This window comes from Pagrus pagrus, assembly GCF_965226575.1.
Source record: "Pagrus pagrus genome assembly, chromosome: 18".
NCBI classification, from domain to species: Eukaryota; Metazoa; Chordata; class Actinopteri; order Spariformes; family Sparidae; genus Pagrus; species Pagrus pagrus.
The window spans coordinates 22331943-22349632 of record NC_140202.1 but is presented as its reverse complement, the minus strand read 5'-3'; the positions used below and the strand labels follow the sequence as shown (position 1 = coordinate 22349632).

The 17690-nt window shown below is 42.8% G+C and overlaps 2 protein-coding genes across 3 annotated transcripts; both read right to left on the bottom strand.

The window, feature by feature from the left end:
• Window positions 1–458: 458 nt before the first annotated feature.
• Window positions 459–5122, bottom strand: d2hgdh (D-2-hydroxyglutarate dehydrogenase). Of its 2 annotated transcripts, none has more exons than XM_084381854.1 (10): window positions 4959–5122; window positions 3305–3683; window positions 3142–3199; window positions 2916–3055; window positions 2638–2831; window positions 2343–2511; window positions 2091–2234; window positions 1864–2006; window positions 1546–1711; window positions 459–1256 (listed from the first exon to the last, which is right to left on the bottom strand). In XM_084381854.1, the coding sequence occupies exons 1-10, from the start codon at window positions 4959–4961 to the stop codon at window positions 994–996; spliced, it is 1659 nt and encodes a 552-aa protein (XP_084237980.1). In that variant the 5' UTR covers window positions 4962–5122; the 3' UTR covers window positions 459–993. The 2 variants fall into 2 exon arrangements, with proteins under 2 accessions (XP_084237980.1, XP_084237981.1); XM_084381855.1 differs by having other exon boundaries at window positions 1106–1256; window positions 1550–1711.
• A 719-nt stretch (window positions 5123–5841) lies between these two features.
• LOC311274292 (RNA polymerase II elongation factor ELL-like) lies at window positions 5842–15529 on the bottom strand. The gene is made up of 12 exons (XM_084381846.1): window positions 15224–15529; window positions 12743–12787; window positions 12497–12618; window positions 11493–11653; window positions 10260–10558; window positions 9859–9983; window positions 7835–8321; window positions 7661–7748; window positions 7503–7569; window positions 7212–7383; window positions 7018–7062; window positions 5842–6898 (listed from the first exon to the last, which is right to left on the bottom strand). The coding sequence occupies exons 1-12, from the start codon at window positions 15356–15358 to the stop codon at window positions 6770–6772; spliced, it is 1875 nt and encodes a 624-aa protein (XP_084237972.1). The 5' UTR covers window positions 15359–15529; the 3' UTR covers window positions 5842–6769.
• Window positions 15530–17690: the final 2161 nt, after the last annotated feature.

Genomic DNA, 17690 nt, shown 5'->3' with positions numbered 1-17690 from the left:
GAAGAGAAAGAAATAATCCTGACAAAGAGAATTCCCATTTCTTATGCAAAGTTTTATAGGGAAGGGGCATTTCGACTTACAATAAGTACATTTGTCACAAGAAAGAAACCACAACATATCACCGTCGATAAAGTAAGAATGAAAAGAAAAAAATGATTTTCAAGCCCTCATCTGAGCATTCATTTTGTAAAATCAACCTTGTCAATTTTCTGTCGATCACGGGTCAATCACCATCATTAGGGCAGTGGCATGCAAACTGTATGTGAGTAAATTGATGAATGGAAGAAAACTGATGAATATTACAGAATGCAGAAAAAAAATGTCTCTGAAGCGTAATTTTTTTCTGGGGGAGTACTCCTAGACTTTCGAAGTTCCTATTTTTTCGGTGTCATGGTTGGCCAGCTTGGTGTCCCTAATAAACTGGCCACCGTTTACATTCAATAAACACAATTTTAAACTATAGGCTCACAATTTTTTATTTTGTCTGAAAATTGCCAGAGCAATGTTTGTACTGGAGAACTGAAAACAACAAGCAAATTTTTAAAAGAGCACAGGACCTAATACTGTCTCATTGTCCCATTTTCTGTCTGCCCTCTACTGGCAACTTATAGGCACACAAATGCCATCATTCAATCACTTCCTCTCAGTGACACTGAAAAATATCTTCTGTGCTTTAAATTTAGTTATACAAAGTGTCTTTAATTTAACATCTAAAACTTGTTGGATATTCTAAGGACGGGATACGTGAGCAGCAGAGGTAGTTGATAAGAGACTCAGCAGCTTGTTGATCTGAATGTCATTCTGAAAGTCCTGCAGATGACAGTGAAACCGCTTCTACAGGTTTGGAGACATATTGGTGTTTGCGGTTTGCCAGGCAAATAGCTGCAAAACCTGCAGCTCTGTATGTGTGAAAAAGGTGTCGGAGGAAAGGGCATGAGCTGCAATAAAAGCCACGTGGCAATAAGGTTGTAGCTAAAATGGCGCTCCTGAATGTCATTTCAGATTGTCGGGTAAAGTCTTATACGGGTTGAGGATGCCCTTTGGGTCCAGCATGTCCTTGATGTTACCCATCAGAGCCACAGCCTGGCTGGGTTTACTGTAGTAGATGTAGTTCCTCTTCTTCAGGCCCAGTCCGTGCTCTGCGCTGATGCTGCCGTTATAGCGGGCGGTCCACTCGTAGACGAAGGGCTCGATGGCAGCGAGGAGAGCGGGGTCTTTGGCAGGAGAGGTGACGTTCAGGTGGAGGTTTCCATCTCCTAAAATTACAGATGGAAAGAGATAGAGTTAAAACTTGGTACTTTGTAAACAAAAGCACAATTATTTGACCTCTTGACCTGTTGCGAGGCTAAATGCAACCTGTCCCTTTTTAAAAAGCACTATTCTAGACTTGCTTTCTGTTGATTTAACCATTTGTTTTATCATCTTGTGTCATTATATATCAGAAAATATGACGTTACTTGTTGTCTTCTTTAAATTTACGTGCTTTTATTTTTGCTTAATTTTAAAGCGCACTACCTAAATAAAAGTATTATCTTCTGGTCTTACCTACGTGTCCGTATCCCACCACACTCTTGGCCCGGTCCCCCAGGTGCTCCCTCATGTCCGTCACCAGCTGATAAATCCGCTCCACCGGAAGCGAGATGTCATACTTGTAAGTGAAGCCCTCGTGAGTCAGCGACTCCGTGACGCGTTCACGCATCGACCACAGGGCCTGAAAAAGGACGTAAATGCAAAGGTTGACGGGTACAGTGCCATTGTTTGTATCTAAACTGGGGTTTTAAACATAATTGAGGCTAAAAATGGGTGCAGCTTGATTCTTGAGTTCACACAGAGTAATAATTAAAGGAGTCTTGTATGCAACACCTTTATTTTTGAGTCTTCAGTTGCCACAGTCCCATCGGTAACCAATGATGACGTCATCGCCTCCTCTAAGAAATTGTGGAGCTTCTCCCCGTCGTGCGTCGGGTCAGATCCAGATGTTTCTATGACGACGTAGAATGGACATTCTGCAATGTGGAGGGAGGAGTTTGACATGAGTGAGTGTGTTGAATTGTTTCCGAAACAAGATATGTGCATGCATGTGTGCCTACCAGAGATGGGATTGAGTAGTTTGAGGTGTGTATTCAGCAGCCTCATGCATTCACTGTCCAGAAATTCAAAGGCTGACAGAATTTCTCCCAGCATGCCTCTGCAAAGCTGAAATGTCTTCAGCAGCTGCTCAAAGGTCTCACAGCCTAACGAGATTTTAGGATAGAGAATATATAAACACAAACTCATCTTGATATTAATCAGCTAATCAGCAGTGCAAAGCAATTGCAAAGGGAGAAGATGAGACAACCTACCCAGAAAAACCACATTAACAGATTTGGGTTTGCGTGGACAGAGGATGGACACAGCGGTGATGATCCCCAGTGTGCCCTCTGACCCTATGAAGAGCTGCTTGAGGTCATATCCTGTATTATCTTTACGCAGTGTGGCCAAGCAGTCCAGCACTCGTCCATCTGCCAACACCTGCATGTGCAACATACAGACAAACATTAGATCATCATCAGAATCCAATTCCACTTTTTTTCCTTATTTTATAATGCAAGATGTGTTCAGTAATCATTAAGTGCCTTAATCATTTACTCCACTCACCACTTCCAGACCCAGCACAGTCCCGTGTAGGGAGCCGTACCGCAGCAGCCGGAGTCCGCCCGCATTAGTTGCCACGTTTCCCCCAATGTGGCAACTGCCTTTTGCCCCCAGATCGAGTGGCATGATGAAATCTCTCTCCTCCAGATAAAGGGACAAGTTCTCCAGGACACAACCCGCCTGACAGGTCAGAATACCTGACAGATGTAGAAAATACACTCTAAAGATCAATCAGATATGATGCATGCAAGTATACAAAACTTTAGTATTTTAAGACTTACCAGAGATGCTATCAAAGGTAAGGATGTTGTTCATGAGGGCAGTGGAGAGGATGATTTCATCATAAACTGGCACGCTGCCTCCAACCAGCCCGGTGTTTCCTCCTTGAGGGTTCACTGCCAGATTACGGCTATTACAGTACCTACAGGAGGGGAAATACACCAACTTTACCAATTTCTTAATCTCTCACTTGTGTATTTCCCCTTTCACCCACGATTTGTTCTTTACTTGAGAATTTGAGAAACTTCCTCTGTTGTTTGAGGTCTCAGCAACACTTCACTGGAACCTGCAGACGATGTATGACCAGAAGACGTTAGCATCAGTGAGCTTATGTGAGAAAATATATATTCAAGGAATGCCATGAGCTACATTCATTTCTAGCCATCATCACCTTTTACTGATTTGAGCCAATCCACATTATTCGACTCAAGCAGGTCGGGATCAGTGATGGCTCTGCCTGGTAGGATCTTCCTGAAGAAAGTCAAATCTTCCTGAGTTATTCTGGAGAAAGGCAGCCTGTCTGGGGCTGCAGCAGGCGAGGGAGTTGGCCTGTCTGCACCAGTGTGCAGCTTTCGACAGCAGACTCCAAACTGCCATGAGGTGGCCGGAAGTAATTTAGTGCAGGGGCTCACAAGTGATCGTGTGGCTGCGGCTGGAGATGAGAAGGTGCTGTGGGGGCTCAGATGTCTGAGCGCTGCCCTCAGTTTTAGTGTTCTTTGGAAAATTCCCACCATCGCTGGAGAGATAGTATGTAGTGTCTGCAAAACAGGCTGCAGGAAGGAAGTGGAATGAATCATCAATCATGTTTACACAAGATAGAGGCCAGTAAACTTCTCATGTCAACCAATACTGTAATTCACCATGTGTTGAGTTGGAACGGCTCAGTAAATTACAACTTAAGTACTTCAGCCTTGAAGCTGATATTAGTCAGCAAGCCACTGCTGTGATGTAGAACACAAGTCTTAAAGTCACAGAGGAGGTCAGTGTCGGGGCTTTTTGTCTGTTCATCCGTACTTTCTTGGATGATGTGATTAAAATTTTTATTTTATAATATTTTATATTTATATTTCAATAATTATGTTTGCTTTGTTTTATTTTTAGTGTCTGAATTTCCAATTTAAGCAACCTGATTTTTTTATTTGATTTTTTTTTGTAAGCCGAAAATGACCAATAAAATTTGAGAAACTTGCATTTCTTTCTTTCTCCCTCCACATCAGACACCGACATTTTTCTTTGTAAGTACGAAAAAATGGCCAAAGAGCCGATAATATGAAGACAATCTGCTTTTATTGACTTGATAAGCACAGCGTTTGCAACCTCCATTACATCAGGTGGCTGTTTGCGCCTTGAGATAAGATGTTTTTCTTTCCTTTTTTTCATGTTACAGACATGTTCCATAAGGATTCAGAGAGGAGGGGAAAAAGTCTATTATTAATATTAAATCCTTACTCACTACACCTCTCTACCCTCAGGTGTGCATCAACTTCAGGGGAGGAACTTTCTTCTAAAACACAAAAATGTATCTGCATGTTATCAGCCATGAGATGCATTTGAAAAATCCATATCGTGCATCTTCCATAAAGATGCCTGAACTTTTTTTTTTTTTTTACAGATTACAAACATATCTCAGTAAAAAATAAAGAATATAAAAAGCTATAAAACGTACGAGATATTTATATTAAATACATGGGATTTTACCTTTCATCTCCACAACAATATACTACTTCTACATAATTCAGGTAGACATGTCTCTATGTTCCCTGAATGCACCACTGCGGCTCATACTTGTATGTTCCCTGAATGCACCACTGTGTTGGTATTCAGGGGAAAAGGCAAGCCGCATTTTGTTAGCATGTCATGCTAACAAGCCACTCAGTTAGCAAACTCGCAGTACTTTAAGTAAAACACCTAACCCGACATCGGTTTACTTCTTTAGAGATACATGTTGTAACTTCACGGCGAGGCTGCTGTCATTGCAGTTAGCTTAGCTCGATTAGCACACCGTTTGACAAAGACGTAAGCGAGAGATATCTGTATTTACTCACCATGTTCGTTCACTTAACAACCCGCATCTTTCTGCACATGTGTCCTTGTTCGTGTCATGTCTGAGAGCGAGGTATGTCACAAAGTTCAAGGGCAGGGGAGTTACTTAAACAAGTCACTTATTCATTGTTTACAACTTGCTAGCTAGCTGCTGCTGAGGTTGACGGGGGTTAAAGGGCATGGAGATGAGAACGGACCAATCAGAGGCATTCTTTCAGATTGAACCAATAGGCGTGAGCCCGCCTCTTGATTTACAGCCAATGAGAGCTTCGGAAAATTAACTAGTTAGAATCAAGCTTTTGGGTCCTGATTGCACTTTTAATTAGTGCTTTATTTAAGAATAAATGTCTGTTAAGGTTTATCTCTTCATCAAAAAAATATTTATTTTAGATTTAGAGAGAAAATAATCCATTATTCATTTCTAATGTCACCACAAGGGATCATCTTTACTTCCCACGTGATGCCAGGACTGGAAACAAGCTCATTGTTGCTTGTTTTAATTTCCCCCCGGGCAGTTTGTTTGGAGTGGGTGTAATTGAATTAGTACCTTAGTTTACACATTTTATTGTATTAATTAAATGTAACAAATACTGTCTGATAAACCTGTTGCATAATAAGAATATGCTGACAGTGCTACCACTTAGCCTTATTCCAGAAAATTAAAACATTTAACCTGTTTTACATCTTGTTAACCGATTCCTTGCTTATATTTCAAATTTTTTATGCATTTAAGAGATTTTTTTTATTTTGACATATATCCTCTGACAGACAACACAGTGCATAACTGACCAACAGCTGATTTACCATAACAGACATATGTTCTAGGGCATTTATAAGTGATGAGTCTCGACTGTCCTGGTCAATGACGAGGCATTATAAACAAGGTAAAGCTCATACAAATGAATTTATTTGAAACTGACAAAACTTCTGATTTATTCCTCATGCATTCTGTAAAGTACACAGCATGCAACAAAACCTTATTTCTCTTCACAGGCTCAGCCTACAGTAACAACAACCCTCTGTATTCAAAATCATTTTTAACTTTAAGCACTTTGACTGTAGCTCATACTGTAAATTCCCTGAATACGACTCCGAGTTAGCATTATGTCCAACTTAACAGTCTTCCGCGCTCCAGGAAAGCCACATGAAGGACAACACCAGCAGAATACAATGAATCCAGTCCAGGAAAAGTAACCATCTCAGGCACTGGCAACACTTTCAGGAAACCCAAAGAACAGATGTCTTCTCAGGATGTGCACATCTGCATCCCAGCTGCCATCAGGACACTCATCGGCCATTAATAGCTGTCTGGGCATGTACAGCGTGCAGTGACATCATGCTTCCAGCTTAAACACTGACATGGCTAACACATTAGCAAATATCCAAACTGATTTAACTGACAAAAAAAACTATGGTGATGGGAATCTACAAATGTTTTCAGGCGTTGCACCTCATCTCTACGTGTCTGGTTGCAGTTTTTGAGAGTGAGAGATTCAACTTTTAAGAGCCTTTGTAACACTATCGTTCCTCTTTGTGTCCTTGGCAGTATCACGTCATTGTAGTAGCAGCTCATCTGTCGAACCATTTTTCTCAAAGAAACTTTCCCTCTTCTGAGTAAAGATCTTGTATCATAGGGCTGCTTCTCCCGGCGTACCACTGTTGTTCTTCACAAAAGACTCCCAACCCCAATGACATTTCCAGCAGGTCCCGTGAGACTACGTATAGCAACGAAGACCATCGATTCCAGTTCAGCAGTGTGAACCTCCCCTGCCTCGGGGGGGATTATTGTACACCGAGTTCACTAGTTTACAGTTCAGTTGCAACTGGAATGTTGTACACTGAGTTGTTGTTGGTCGTACTCTGATATGAGCTTCTTGATGTGGGCCAGTTTGTTGTGTAGATATTCACAGCGACTCTTTTCCTGGTTGTAGTTGGGGTTGGACTTAAAAAGGACAAAAAAAGAAACAAGACTTTATTAATGTAATAGCAGAAGAGAGGAGTGCAGTTGTCCCGTGGAGAAATCTTTGGATAAATAATCGTAAGCTTTAAGAAAGTAGTTACCTTTTTAATTTTGCGATACTCTTGAAGAATTTTATTATGAACCGTCTGCAAGAGAGAAATTATGAATTATGAATGAATTCAAACAGGTCGACATCTGTGTAATTTCAATCAAGCCAGAGACACATCTGATTTTTGCTCAGTTTTGATCTGAGTGTTGCTCTAAAAGTAAACTGCTAAATTTCTTTATGTTTTACCCTGTATTTATGGGATTCGTGGTGAAGCCGTTTGAGCTGCGTGTCCAGCTCCATGAACTGCCGCGTCACGCCGTCGATGCGAGCGTGTAGATCTCTGTACTCGCTGTACTCCCTGTTGAAGTCCTGCTTGTAGCTCTGTCTCTGGTCATGACTGAGAATCCCTGCATACGTCCTGTGAAGAGAGGATAAAAGGGACACTATGATCAGATCCGTATAAAACCGCAGAATACTCTGCTAACAACCTAATATATAATGTAATGTAAGTACCAATGAAATGTTTGCTGTACTTACGATAGATAGTCTGCTGCGTTACTGTCCGCTTGAAGCACATTAGTTTCGAATAAAATATCACTTGGCTCTGTAAAAAAAGAAGAAACAACGTCAAAACTATTTAAAAATACTGAGAAATTTGCACTTGAAGTCACAAGTAGACAGCCAACATCACCCACCTGTGCAGTCTGGGGAGACTTTGTTGTTTGGATTCTCCGAACTGTGATCTTTTCTCCTTTCTTTCCTGTCCCTCCACCTGTCCTTCTCCTTGACAAAAAACAAACAAATCCCATTTAACAATGGCTCACATGAAACAGGGAAAAAACAGAGCTAAATAAAAAGTGTGCTCTCACCTGATCTCTGTGTTTGTGTTTGCTCTTCTTCCTTTTAATTGTGTGTCTGTTGAGATCAGGCACCATCAGCGGGGACGGAGGACGAGCAGATTTGGGTGGAGGGTGCTCTGCTGTGGCCTCGGGCTCCTCCTGAGCACAGGGAGGTGGCTCAAGCCTCTTGGCCACATCTGCTTCCTGCTGACACACTGCTGACAAGGAGTCAAAAAGCCTTCGAGGATCAAGCGAGTTCTTCTGACCGTCAGTCCCCGTCAGTTCTGTGATGTCTTTATGAGCTGCTTGTTTAGACGGCCTCAATCTGGACTTCTCACTGGGCGTTTTGCTCGACAGGTGAGATATCCTGGGCTTCTTACTCGCCAGAGGGTCGGTGTATTCCTCTGGTAGGGAAGGTTTTGGACGGTGTGCTGGGGAGGAGTTGGGGGTGTCTCGCAGTGGACTGACCTGGGCCTCTGGGACAGTGAGGAGGTTCTGTTGTGGCTGAAACAGTCTCCTGCACAGTAAGAAGGAGGAAGTTAATATACTAGCAATCCTACAAAATCTACACTCTGTTTTGCTGAGTATCTGAGACCAGGGCATGACTAGTTTCAGACTTGTAGTTCTAGTCTAATCTATCTCACCTATCAGCAGAGAGACCGACATCAGCAACAGTAAGTCATGCAGATAAAAGACATGCTGACGTTGATAATGACAGGCAAGATTGGCTGAAAGACATATCCTGCGCGTGTAGTGCAGCTCACACGCATGTTTGTCCAGTGCTGCTACTGACAGCCCTATCTTTATACACGGAGTATGCCTATGATAATAATCAATAACACTGATGGCGACATGATGTGCGTATTCTCTTCATGTAGACGATGAAGCTTTAGTGAAAGCCTGGTATGATGTCGATATGGTCGTCTATAGGCCATTTTTAAGGTTTATTTCGCCGACAACCACGTGTGTCATGGACAAAATCGGCGAGGCTTTGAATATCTTCATGATGCACCGCTGCAGCCTTGACTGAGACACGTGTGAGCTGCGCAGCTCAAACCGGCTGTTTGTTTGCTCTAACCTGATTACATGGGCGCCAAAATGAAAAGCAAGACTTTCCGGCCTGCACATGCGCTGCTCCCGCAGGATATGTGTACCATCCCTTAGTGTCACAGCTGCAGTGAACAGGTGCTACGAGTGGTATATGTAAAACCACAAAAGAACCCACAAAGTGAACAGCAGCTATAACGAAGAAAACAGCTGCGTCCGCAGCTGGTGGGTGTTTAAATCGCAGTACGTTTCTTTGCATGAAGGAGGCGAATTTGACGCATCTATACGTGGTAGTCTAAACAGCTGCTGCTGTTACTTTCTTTCCCTATAGGTGGTGCATGTTGGCTTATGTTTATATCATTGACTGTAAATAGTCAAAATATCTTGATTCTGCCCCGGTGGCTGGCTGCAGTATAGGTCATTTGATGCTATAAAAAGGAGGTTGTGACATCATGATCAACTGATAAGTCCTGCTCTCAATTTTGAGACGGGCGGGTGTGTGGGACAGGTTCCAGATTACGTCACCAGCGCAAGATGGCAGAGTCTGTTTCCGGCATATTCTCACTTTGTTTTTGTTCAGTGAGGAGGAAGAGGGAGACATGTCGTCCATCTTTAAATGCAGTCAATGGTTTACATGCACAAAAGGAACGCAGACATTGGCAAAGCTAAATTGTTTCTGCTGTCATTCAGATGCAACAAATGGGCAAGGATGAATCCAGGATGAATTCTGGAAATTTGGAAATCAACCTGGGGAATCCTTGCATCCTTTACCCCAATTTTTGTTTACATGATTTTTTGAGAAATCAGACAACTTAACTTGTTAACAGCCAGCCAGCCAAAAGGGAACTTCGATGCTAGACTCAGTTCTTGAATACTGAATATTGAATATTTGTTGCAACCATTTGGTCAAAAAATGATTTAACTTGATATCCTTTCTTTCTTTTCAGGTAAATTGCATTGGCATTTTCTTGTTATGAACATGCTGGACAGAATCTCGTTCATGTTACCTGACAAGGATCCGTTTAAGAAGCTGCTGGTCTCCTGAGGTGTAGCCTGGCCAGTCCTTCTGCAGCTCCTTATACAGACCGTCCTTTAGAACGTATGTCTTGTCTCGACTATTGAGCTGGCCAACCTGCGAACAACCACACAAAAATAAAGCAGGTGAGAAAAGATGCATCACTTGCCTCATTTCATTCATTCCTTTTCTTCATGCCCATAATGTGTCGAACACCCTCGTGTATTTAAATGCTTTACATTTGGGAGTTATCCCCATGCCAAAAATGTTAAGTCGTTGTGTGGTGTCATAATTAAAAATATCTGAAGCCAACAACTGACTGCATGTGCAAAAAGACAATTCTTAAATTTTAATGAGACCTGTATTATCTGGCTCAGTACGGGAAAGAATTACCTCCATCATTACAGAGTCGAGCATGTCTTTGTCTCCTGCTGTCAGTCCATCTGTCTGCAGCCTCAAGATCAGCTCCGGCCTCTTGTACGGCCTCAGAGCCAGCAGATGCGTTATTCTCTCCCTGAGCGGCCGCTCCTGCAAGTCCCCCACGCTCTTCCTGTTCGAAGCGCAGGCGCCCTTCTTCGGCTTGGGCGCGCCGACCACCCTCTTGATGTTGCTGAGAAGAGGCCGGGACGAGTGTCGGGGCTTGGTCAGGCTGGCCAGCGCAGGGGCCGGGGCTCGCACCGTTACCTTTTTGCCTGCGAGGAAGCAGGAAATCTCACATCAAAAGCAGCTACAAAAATATCTTCAAAAGAAACCCTGCGGAGGTTCAGAGGAGCCGGGCACAGGTTTCCATCATCAAAAGGTGCTGTTTGTGTTGCAATTAAAAGAAAGTGACTAGGTCGTGTTGGGAGCCTCCCAGTAATGAATGTGTGAAACCAATGCTTAAAAAGAGTGCTGACACCAGAGGAAGAGGATCCTGTCCTGTGGCAGAAAAAGAGAAAAGACCTCGTTTCACCTCTTCAGAAACCCACAGTCGGGTTACAAAGATGCACACACGCATCCTGGTGAGCGAAAAAGCTGCTATCTAATTTAGGAAATAACCACACAGTTGCACAAGCCTGTAGTGTGGAAGTGTTTTTGTACAGGCTTCCTCTCAACTGACAAAAATCATCAGAACTAGTGTCTGTGTGTGTATTCACCGAAACAAGATGACGGTGGCTAAAGTATCTGTTTAGAAGGAAGTGGTTTGGTGGTTGGAAATAGAAAGACGGCAGTGACACACAAAAAAGCCAAATCACTGGTTTTATCGTGTGTATGCGTATTTCGGTGAGCGTGTTGCCTCCGTATGCTCATTTGTAGCGACTCAGCATCTTTCAAAACAATTATACACATTAACAATATAAACAATACTGTACGCGCATATGCATGTGTGTGTGTGTGCTGTATAGAAAGTTCACTTATAGTAGAAACAAACAAAAGGACAAAAACCTGCAGGAGAAAACAACACTGGCTGTTACTATGTCACTGGTTACCACACGTGTTGCTATAGCAACCAATGCAATATGGCTGACTGTGTTTCTTTCTATTTCTTTGGATATTATCAGCACAGTACAAATTTGTCTTCAGGCCAGTCTTATTCCTCAGCTGCATGCATCTCTTGTATAACCAAGCAGACACTGTGTTTCCTACCCTGGTAGCGCCCCCCGTGTTTGATGACAATGGCTCCTCGGCTGCGAGTCTCCTCCTCAGCCTGGGCCATGCTCTGACGAGCTTTATCGTACGAGTCATCTGTAGCTTTGACCGTCATCTTCTTCTGAATCACCCCGAGACATGACAGCTCTTCTGCAGAACTGGGAGGAGGAGGAGGGAAGACAGCGAGTACAGACAGCGATCTGACAAAGGCGACTCGTAAACATTATTGATTTCAATCGAAAAAGATCGTTTGAGTGCGTAGCTGCATGACTGATGCTCATGTTTTGGTGCTGTTCAATTAGATTTTTATCAGCTGGACTGCTTTACTACCAATAAACACCGTATCTATCTATAGTTTCAAATTGTTTTGCCTCGTGTGTTCCCAAAAGATTAGAAAAGGACGCAAACAGCAGATTTGATGAATAATTCCTGCACAGATTGGAACCTTGGGCTTCCCTCTGGCATTTAAACAGACTGACAGCGACGCGTTACCAGCAGGGTGACTTTCACACAGCAGTAGGGGAGCTGAGACATTTTAAAATATTGAAACTTATCCACAAGCTCTGTTAGTTTTATACACAGAATACGAAGTAAAACCTATAATCGTGCAATCACTGTGCACCAAAACATGATTACAGCCTTACAGCTTCGAATGCAACATAAAAAATTATAATCTCTTCTTTTTTTATGGCATCGTAGCTTTTGCTGTTTGCCTTTTCCCTTAAAATCTAACAGCTTTAAAGGATCAGTTCACCCAAAAATGAAAATTCAATAATTAAGTTTGGAAGTCTGCGAAACATCTCTGGAGCTTCACAGCAAAGCAGCGTTGCAGCATTCTCCTAAACAACTGAAGTAGCCGGGGACTTTTTTTAAAATGTGAAAAAACAACTGAAAAAAGAAACGTAAAACATTTTTGTGTGAACTTATCCTTTCATCAAACAAACAACCAATCGGCTTACACATTTTAAAATATAATCTTTGTGTTTCTTTGTATGTTTTACCCGGTGCTGAGCTGTTGGACGCAGTCGAAGCTTCCATGTGGATTGTCCTGGGCGACGTTAGTCACGCCAAAGGTGAATATCCTCAATTCGTCTCCATTGTCTGAGCAGGGGACAGCGATTCTCTGTGACATGAAGGAGAGAGATAAAGACAAGCAAAGCAATTAGAGTTAACACAACTCAAATCTTAATGCGCAAGATAAAATATCTGAATGAGTGTACGTCAGCAGGTTAACCGGTTCTTCTTACCCCTTGGTTCCCATTAAAGCAGATGGTGGGATTTGAAGACCGACCCTGGAGACAAAAAAAGACATCATTTGTTTTGAGTGTGCTGCAGAGACACACACACACGCGCACACACGCACATGCACGCACACACAGATCTGATAACAGACCTGCACAGGCGTATGCAAAACATACGACACAGAGGATGTTTTGTGGTTTGCTCCGTTTGTATCAGTGCTGTATCTTCCTTCATTGTGGTTTTATTACTGCATGTACTTAACCCATTTGTTTTATGTTTGTAGGCCGTTGCTCTTCACGTCTGTGCATCGTGTACGGTGTGACAATGCATCCCGAACTTTTGTTTTGTACAGCTTCATGCACTCTCAACTGCAGCTTGTGGTGACTCACACCGGTTCGGGGTGTGTTCTGTTAAAGTCTGTCTCTGGCTGTTGACTGAATATTGTGACAACTCTTGACTTTTTCTCTCCCGATACCAATCCTGACACTTCAACTCTGGTTAATATCAGCCTAGTGCCATCTACTTTCCAGATTTTAAATCCATACACGGGCTGGGTGCAAGCACAATTCATCACCCTACGAGTGTCTATCTTCCACCTAAACACAGACATATTGATACAAGTTTTAAAGCAAATCATTATTTCTATTTTGTTTAAATGCACGATATGTAATTTCTAACCCAGAGCAGGGGACAGAGCTGCTGCTCAGCTGTTCAGAGCCAGCTAGCTCTGGAGGAATAAACACCTGGGTCACATCGGATTCTGCTCTGATCCAAGGCCGTTTATCAACCTGACTGCAGCAGCGATCCGCAGAGGTGACCTCCATTGTCGGGTGTTTACGTACGGCATTGTTGACGACTGACTGGGGCTGGAGGAGAAATGCTAATGCTAATCTACGCTATTGCACAGTCAAGTAATCTGGGGCGAAAAAACGTGTGACTCATGAGAATAAACACAAATGATCATGTGGTCAAACTTGCCTTGCTGGTGTTGACCACCATTGAACAACTACGTGTTGATAAAAATCTATCTGACGTGACTCGAGCATGAATGTTCAGAGATGAGGTAATGTCGCGTGTTTTTTTTTTAAACGTTTTATTTAGGTTATGTTTGGTCTCATTCACCAACTTCCTTCCTCACTCTCCAAGAAGTTACAGCAACAGGCGGGCGAGTGAAACTGTCCATAGTACCTTCTAACAACTGCTACCCCCCGAGGATACACGTACCCTTGGCGTATCTTGACACATGTGCGTGACGAGGCCCTTAAATAAATTCAATTTGACTTTAAAGAGGGCTCTGGCGAAGGTCATTATGACCCGTCGCTCAAACGCAGCAGCTTGACACATGAGAACACGGAGAAATAACAGCCTGTCATCTCTCCCGGGGGGTGAATTAGCCTGTAGGGAAAGTGCAGAAATGACAGTCCAAAGCGACACGTCTGCAGCCCAGACGGAAAGTATGTGATGACTAGAATCTAATTGACCTTTTCGTGAGGGAGGATTCATGAGTCCACCTGTTGATGAGCGAGGTGGCCGTCTGTACACAGTTTGGCCCCGGCTTCTGTGTCGAGGTGTCGTCCCTGCGATCGGGGGGCCCGAGTGGGTTATGAATAGCTGCACTTAAAAGCTAAATACAGACACCAGATATGAGCAGCGACAGCATTGTGTAGCACGTTAAGACTCTGGGTGTTCCCCCCCCACCGTCTTTCCTGTGTCATCAGGATAAAACAAGAGGTATGACAGGCTGCGGTTTTCACCTTTCATCAGAAAAAAAAAAAAAGAGGTGACTTGTCATTTTTTCTTCACCGTGGAGTTTCCTATCCGTGTTAGTAGGAATTAGTGAATTGAGGAAGTGTGCTCCGACTTCCTGCTGTGTCTGATTCATCTGTGAATAACTGGGTCAAATGTTAAGATTTTTTTGAATCGGCCCATCTGTTTTACTAAAGCAAGAATATAGATTAAAGAAAACTGGCTGCAACTATGTTCATGTTTACCACAAAAAACAACAAACCTTTTCAAAAATGCTCTCCAACATACCCTCCTACCAGCAGCCTCCCCCCACCACCACCACCTCAGCCTGCCTCCTTTCTTCTCTCCTCGACACTGATTAACATTCACAATACTTGCCAGCAGCTTGTAACGACTTGGCCGGCAGCTTGTTTCAAGCATCATCACACAGGGAAGCGTTTCCGCATTGCATTATGCAACACGTATTCCCGTTTCACAGCTTAGAAAAGGAGGCTCGTAGGAGACGACGGACCCAGTGAAGTTCAGCTCCAAATGTGAAATCACGAACCCGCCTTTCCTTTCCTCGCCTTTTTTTTCTCTTCTTCTTCTTCTTCTTCTCACCGCTTCGTTTGAAGAAGCGAGGAGGGGGGGGGGAGGGAGGGAAGTGGTACGACGAACCGACCCAGACACAGGTCGGGTTCGGGGTTATTATTCGAGGGAGTGAATGTTAGGGGGGGAAAAAACAACAAAAAACAACCCACCTTGCCGTTTTGAAACGAGCCAATGGCTCTTGCCGCGCTGTCAGTGAGTTTGACGTGAAACACGGAGACGTTGCCGCCGCGGCTCAGTGTGCCGCCGGACAATCCGTAACACTGCCGCTCCCTCAGCGCCGACATCCCGCCTCAGATCCCCGCCCGCCTGCCCGTCTGCCAGGCTCGGTCCGGAACCAAACAAACCCCGCGGAGATAAACAAACATTGGCGACAGGATCCGGAGAAAGACGCGGCTGAAGCGGCTCCGTGTGGCTGCTCCTCCGCCGCGCGCTATTCTGGAGTAGATCGCGTTACGTCATGACGGCGGAACTCAGAGCGGATTTTATTGGCTGCGAGACATAAATAAACCATTACGTAGGGCTTACGTAACCACTTCTACTTTTCTGCCTCCCCTCCCCTCTCGCTGGGCTCGTTTCCTTTCTCTCACTGAGGGAATCTCTGCAGGTCTCCGGGTTTTTATTGTGTTTACGTTTCTGACGTAATGTTTTCATCCAAGGACACAGGTAGGGATTAGAAACGCTGAGATAAGTGTTATTACTTTTATATTATACACAGAAGGGTCCAGAAGTCTGAGACCACCGGATAAAGCACTGCTAGTTTGCATTTGTTTGAATATAAAGTCTTTTTTTTAATTATAAATGATAATATCAGAGTTTTTTTTGTTTTGATTATGTATTTATTTAGAAAACACATCTACATTAACAGTATATACAATAAAACAGTCTATACAAGGGGCATGTATACAGCTTTGAATGAAAAACACAAGATTTCTGTTGTTGTTGTTTTCATTGCCTTTTTATTCTTATTCTCTAATTCTCGTGTCCAAAAGTGTTGGTGTTAGTTGGTTGGTTTGGAGTCAGTCCATCCCACCTTGTGAATGTTGAATTTCCCCATAATTATGATATTATTTGTAAAAGAAAAGAACATAATAACCTTTTCCTTGTTGTTATTTTCAAAGCAAATAAAAAAGTCTTTGTTCACCCTGTTATCCTTCTTGTATGCATGTTAAACATTCAACCCAAAATGTCCTGGTGTGTTCACAAGAATAAAATAAGTGATTGTTTCTTCTGCGAAATCTCTATGACGTCTTTTTCACAGGAATTATTCGTTGCAAAATTTGTCCCCAAGAAACCAAATTTTCTGCATAAAATCCAAAAGAATCTTCCTGGGGCAGAGTTAAAGCTCGTATGTAATTCGTTCATTGATGCCTCAGTTACTGAACCACGGTTATTGTCTCACTCACTTGAGATTAACCTCTTAGGTATTGATATTGGATATAGAATGACAAGACATTTTTCGATACTTGATTTCATCGTGGCAATTTGGTCAGTGCTTTGACAATATCAAAGTTCGATACCCAGTCCTATACAAGCCTTCTTTTGTCAGTACTGTTGCTGATTGGAGTCTCAATAACATGCACTATATTACATAACTGAATTATAATTATAAATGCATTAATGTACATATTGCTGCTGGTGAGGGTGGGGCTATTTTTTATACATTATTTACAGCTATGGATGGTAATATGTTCAAATGTTCAAGCGTTTTCCTTCTGCACGAATCAGTTCATCATTGCTTTTTTAATTTGGTTAATTTGAGTTGGGCTTTGGAAAGCCCTGCTGTTGACCTCTGAGACTGATCTCTCTGTTCAGGTGCATTAGCTTCAGCACTGATTCATTTGAATCCGTTCTGCTTTAGGTTCTTTGTTTGGAGACGGACTTTAAATCTAACGTCTAAAATGTCTGTACATTTTCGTGGATGTGAATTATTTATGAATTACTGAATTAGATTTGACTTGAGAGGCTCAGTTGGGTGTTTTTATTTCTCATCCAGTATTGTTGTGATGAGTCGACCCCTCAGTCTAAAGTTCTAATATTGATGCTGTAACAGCTCTACAAAGTGTGACCCGTGGGTTAAATACTTTCAGAAAGGCAGCAGTTATAACTAACAGGGGTGGGAAGACAATAGGATGTGATATTCTGGAAGACAGAGCATTTAACAGACAGTTTGTCTGCATAGAAGTAAAGATACTGGTAGAAAATTCAACCTTAAAGGTGCAATATGTAAGAACTGACCACCTGTCAAAGTTCATACTCACAACAAAAAGGGGGGAGAAGATCACTAGAGTAGCAGTGTTGGTGTTACACTGCTAACACAGGAGTTTAAGACCGGGATTAGCCGGGGCTAGCTGGTTAGCATGCTAAAAACAATTTAGTTAGAGTTTAAGTTACTGATTTAAGTTTAGAAAGCATCGTTAGTTATGTTCCTTTCATGCAAGAACACTTTTAATTTGAAAAGCCACGATTTACTAAATAAAACAAAACTAGTGACCCTCTATGTTGCAACTGACTTCACATATCCATTGAAAGCACGAGTCCTCTAAAACCCTGCAGAATCAGAGCATTTATAACCAGGCACTGTCAGCGTCTCATGCCCATTCAGGACATGTTTGCATG

Coding starts and splice junctions, on each gene's coding strand:
- d2hgdh (XM_084381854.1), bottom strand. Junction 3,200..3,304: donor TTGGCTCAAATCAGTAAAAG/GTGATGATGGCT, acceptor CATCGTCTGCAG/GTTCCAGTGAAGTGTTGCTG. Junction 2,235..2,342: donor TGTTAATGTGGTTTTTCTGG/GTAGGTTGTCTC, acceptor AAATCTCGTTAG/GCTGTGAGACCTTTGAGCAG.
- LOC311274292 (XM_084381846.1), bottom strand. CDS start 15,358: ATGTCGGCGCTGAGGGAGCGGCAGTGTTACGGATTGTCCGGCGGCACA. Junction 12,788..15,223: donor GCTCGTTTCAAAACGGCAAG/GTGGGTTGTTTT, acceptor TTTTGTCTCCAG/GGTCGGTCTTCAAATCCCAC. Junction 11,654..12,496: donor GTCCAACAGCTCAGCACCGG/GTAAAACATACA, acceptor TCCTCCTCCCAG/TTCTGCAGAAGAGCTGTCAT.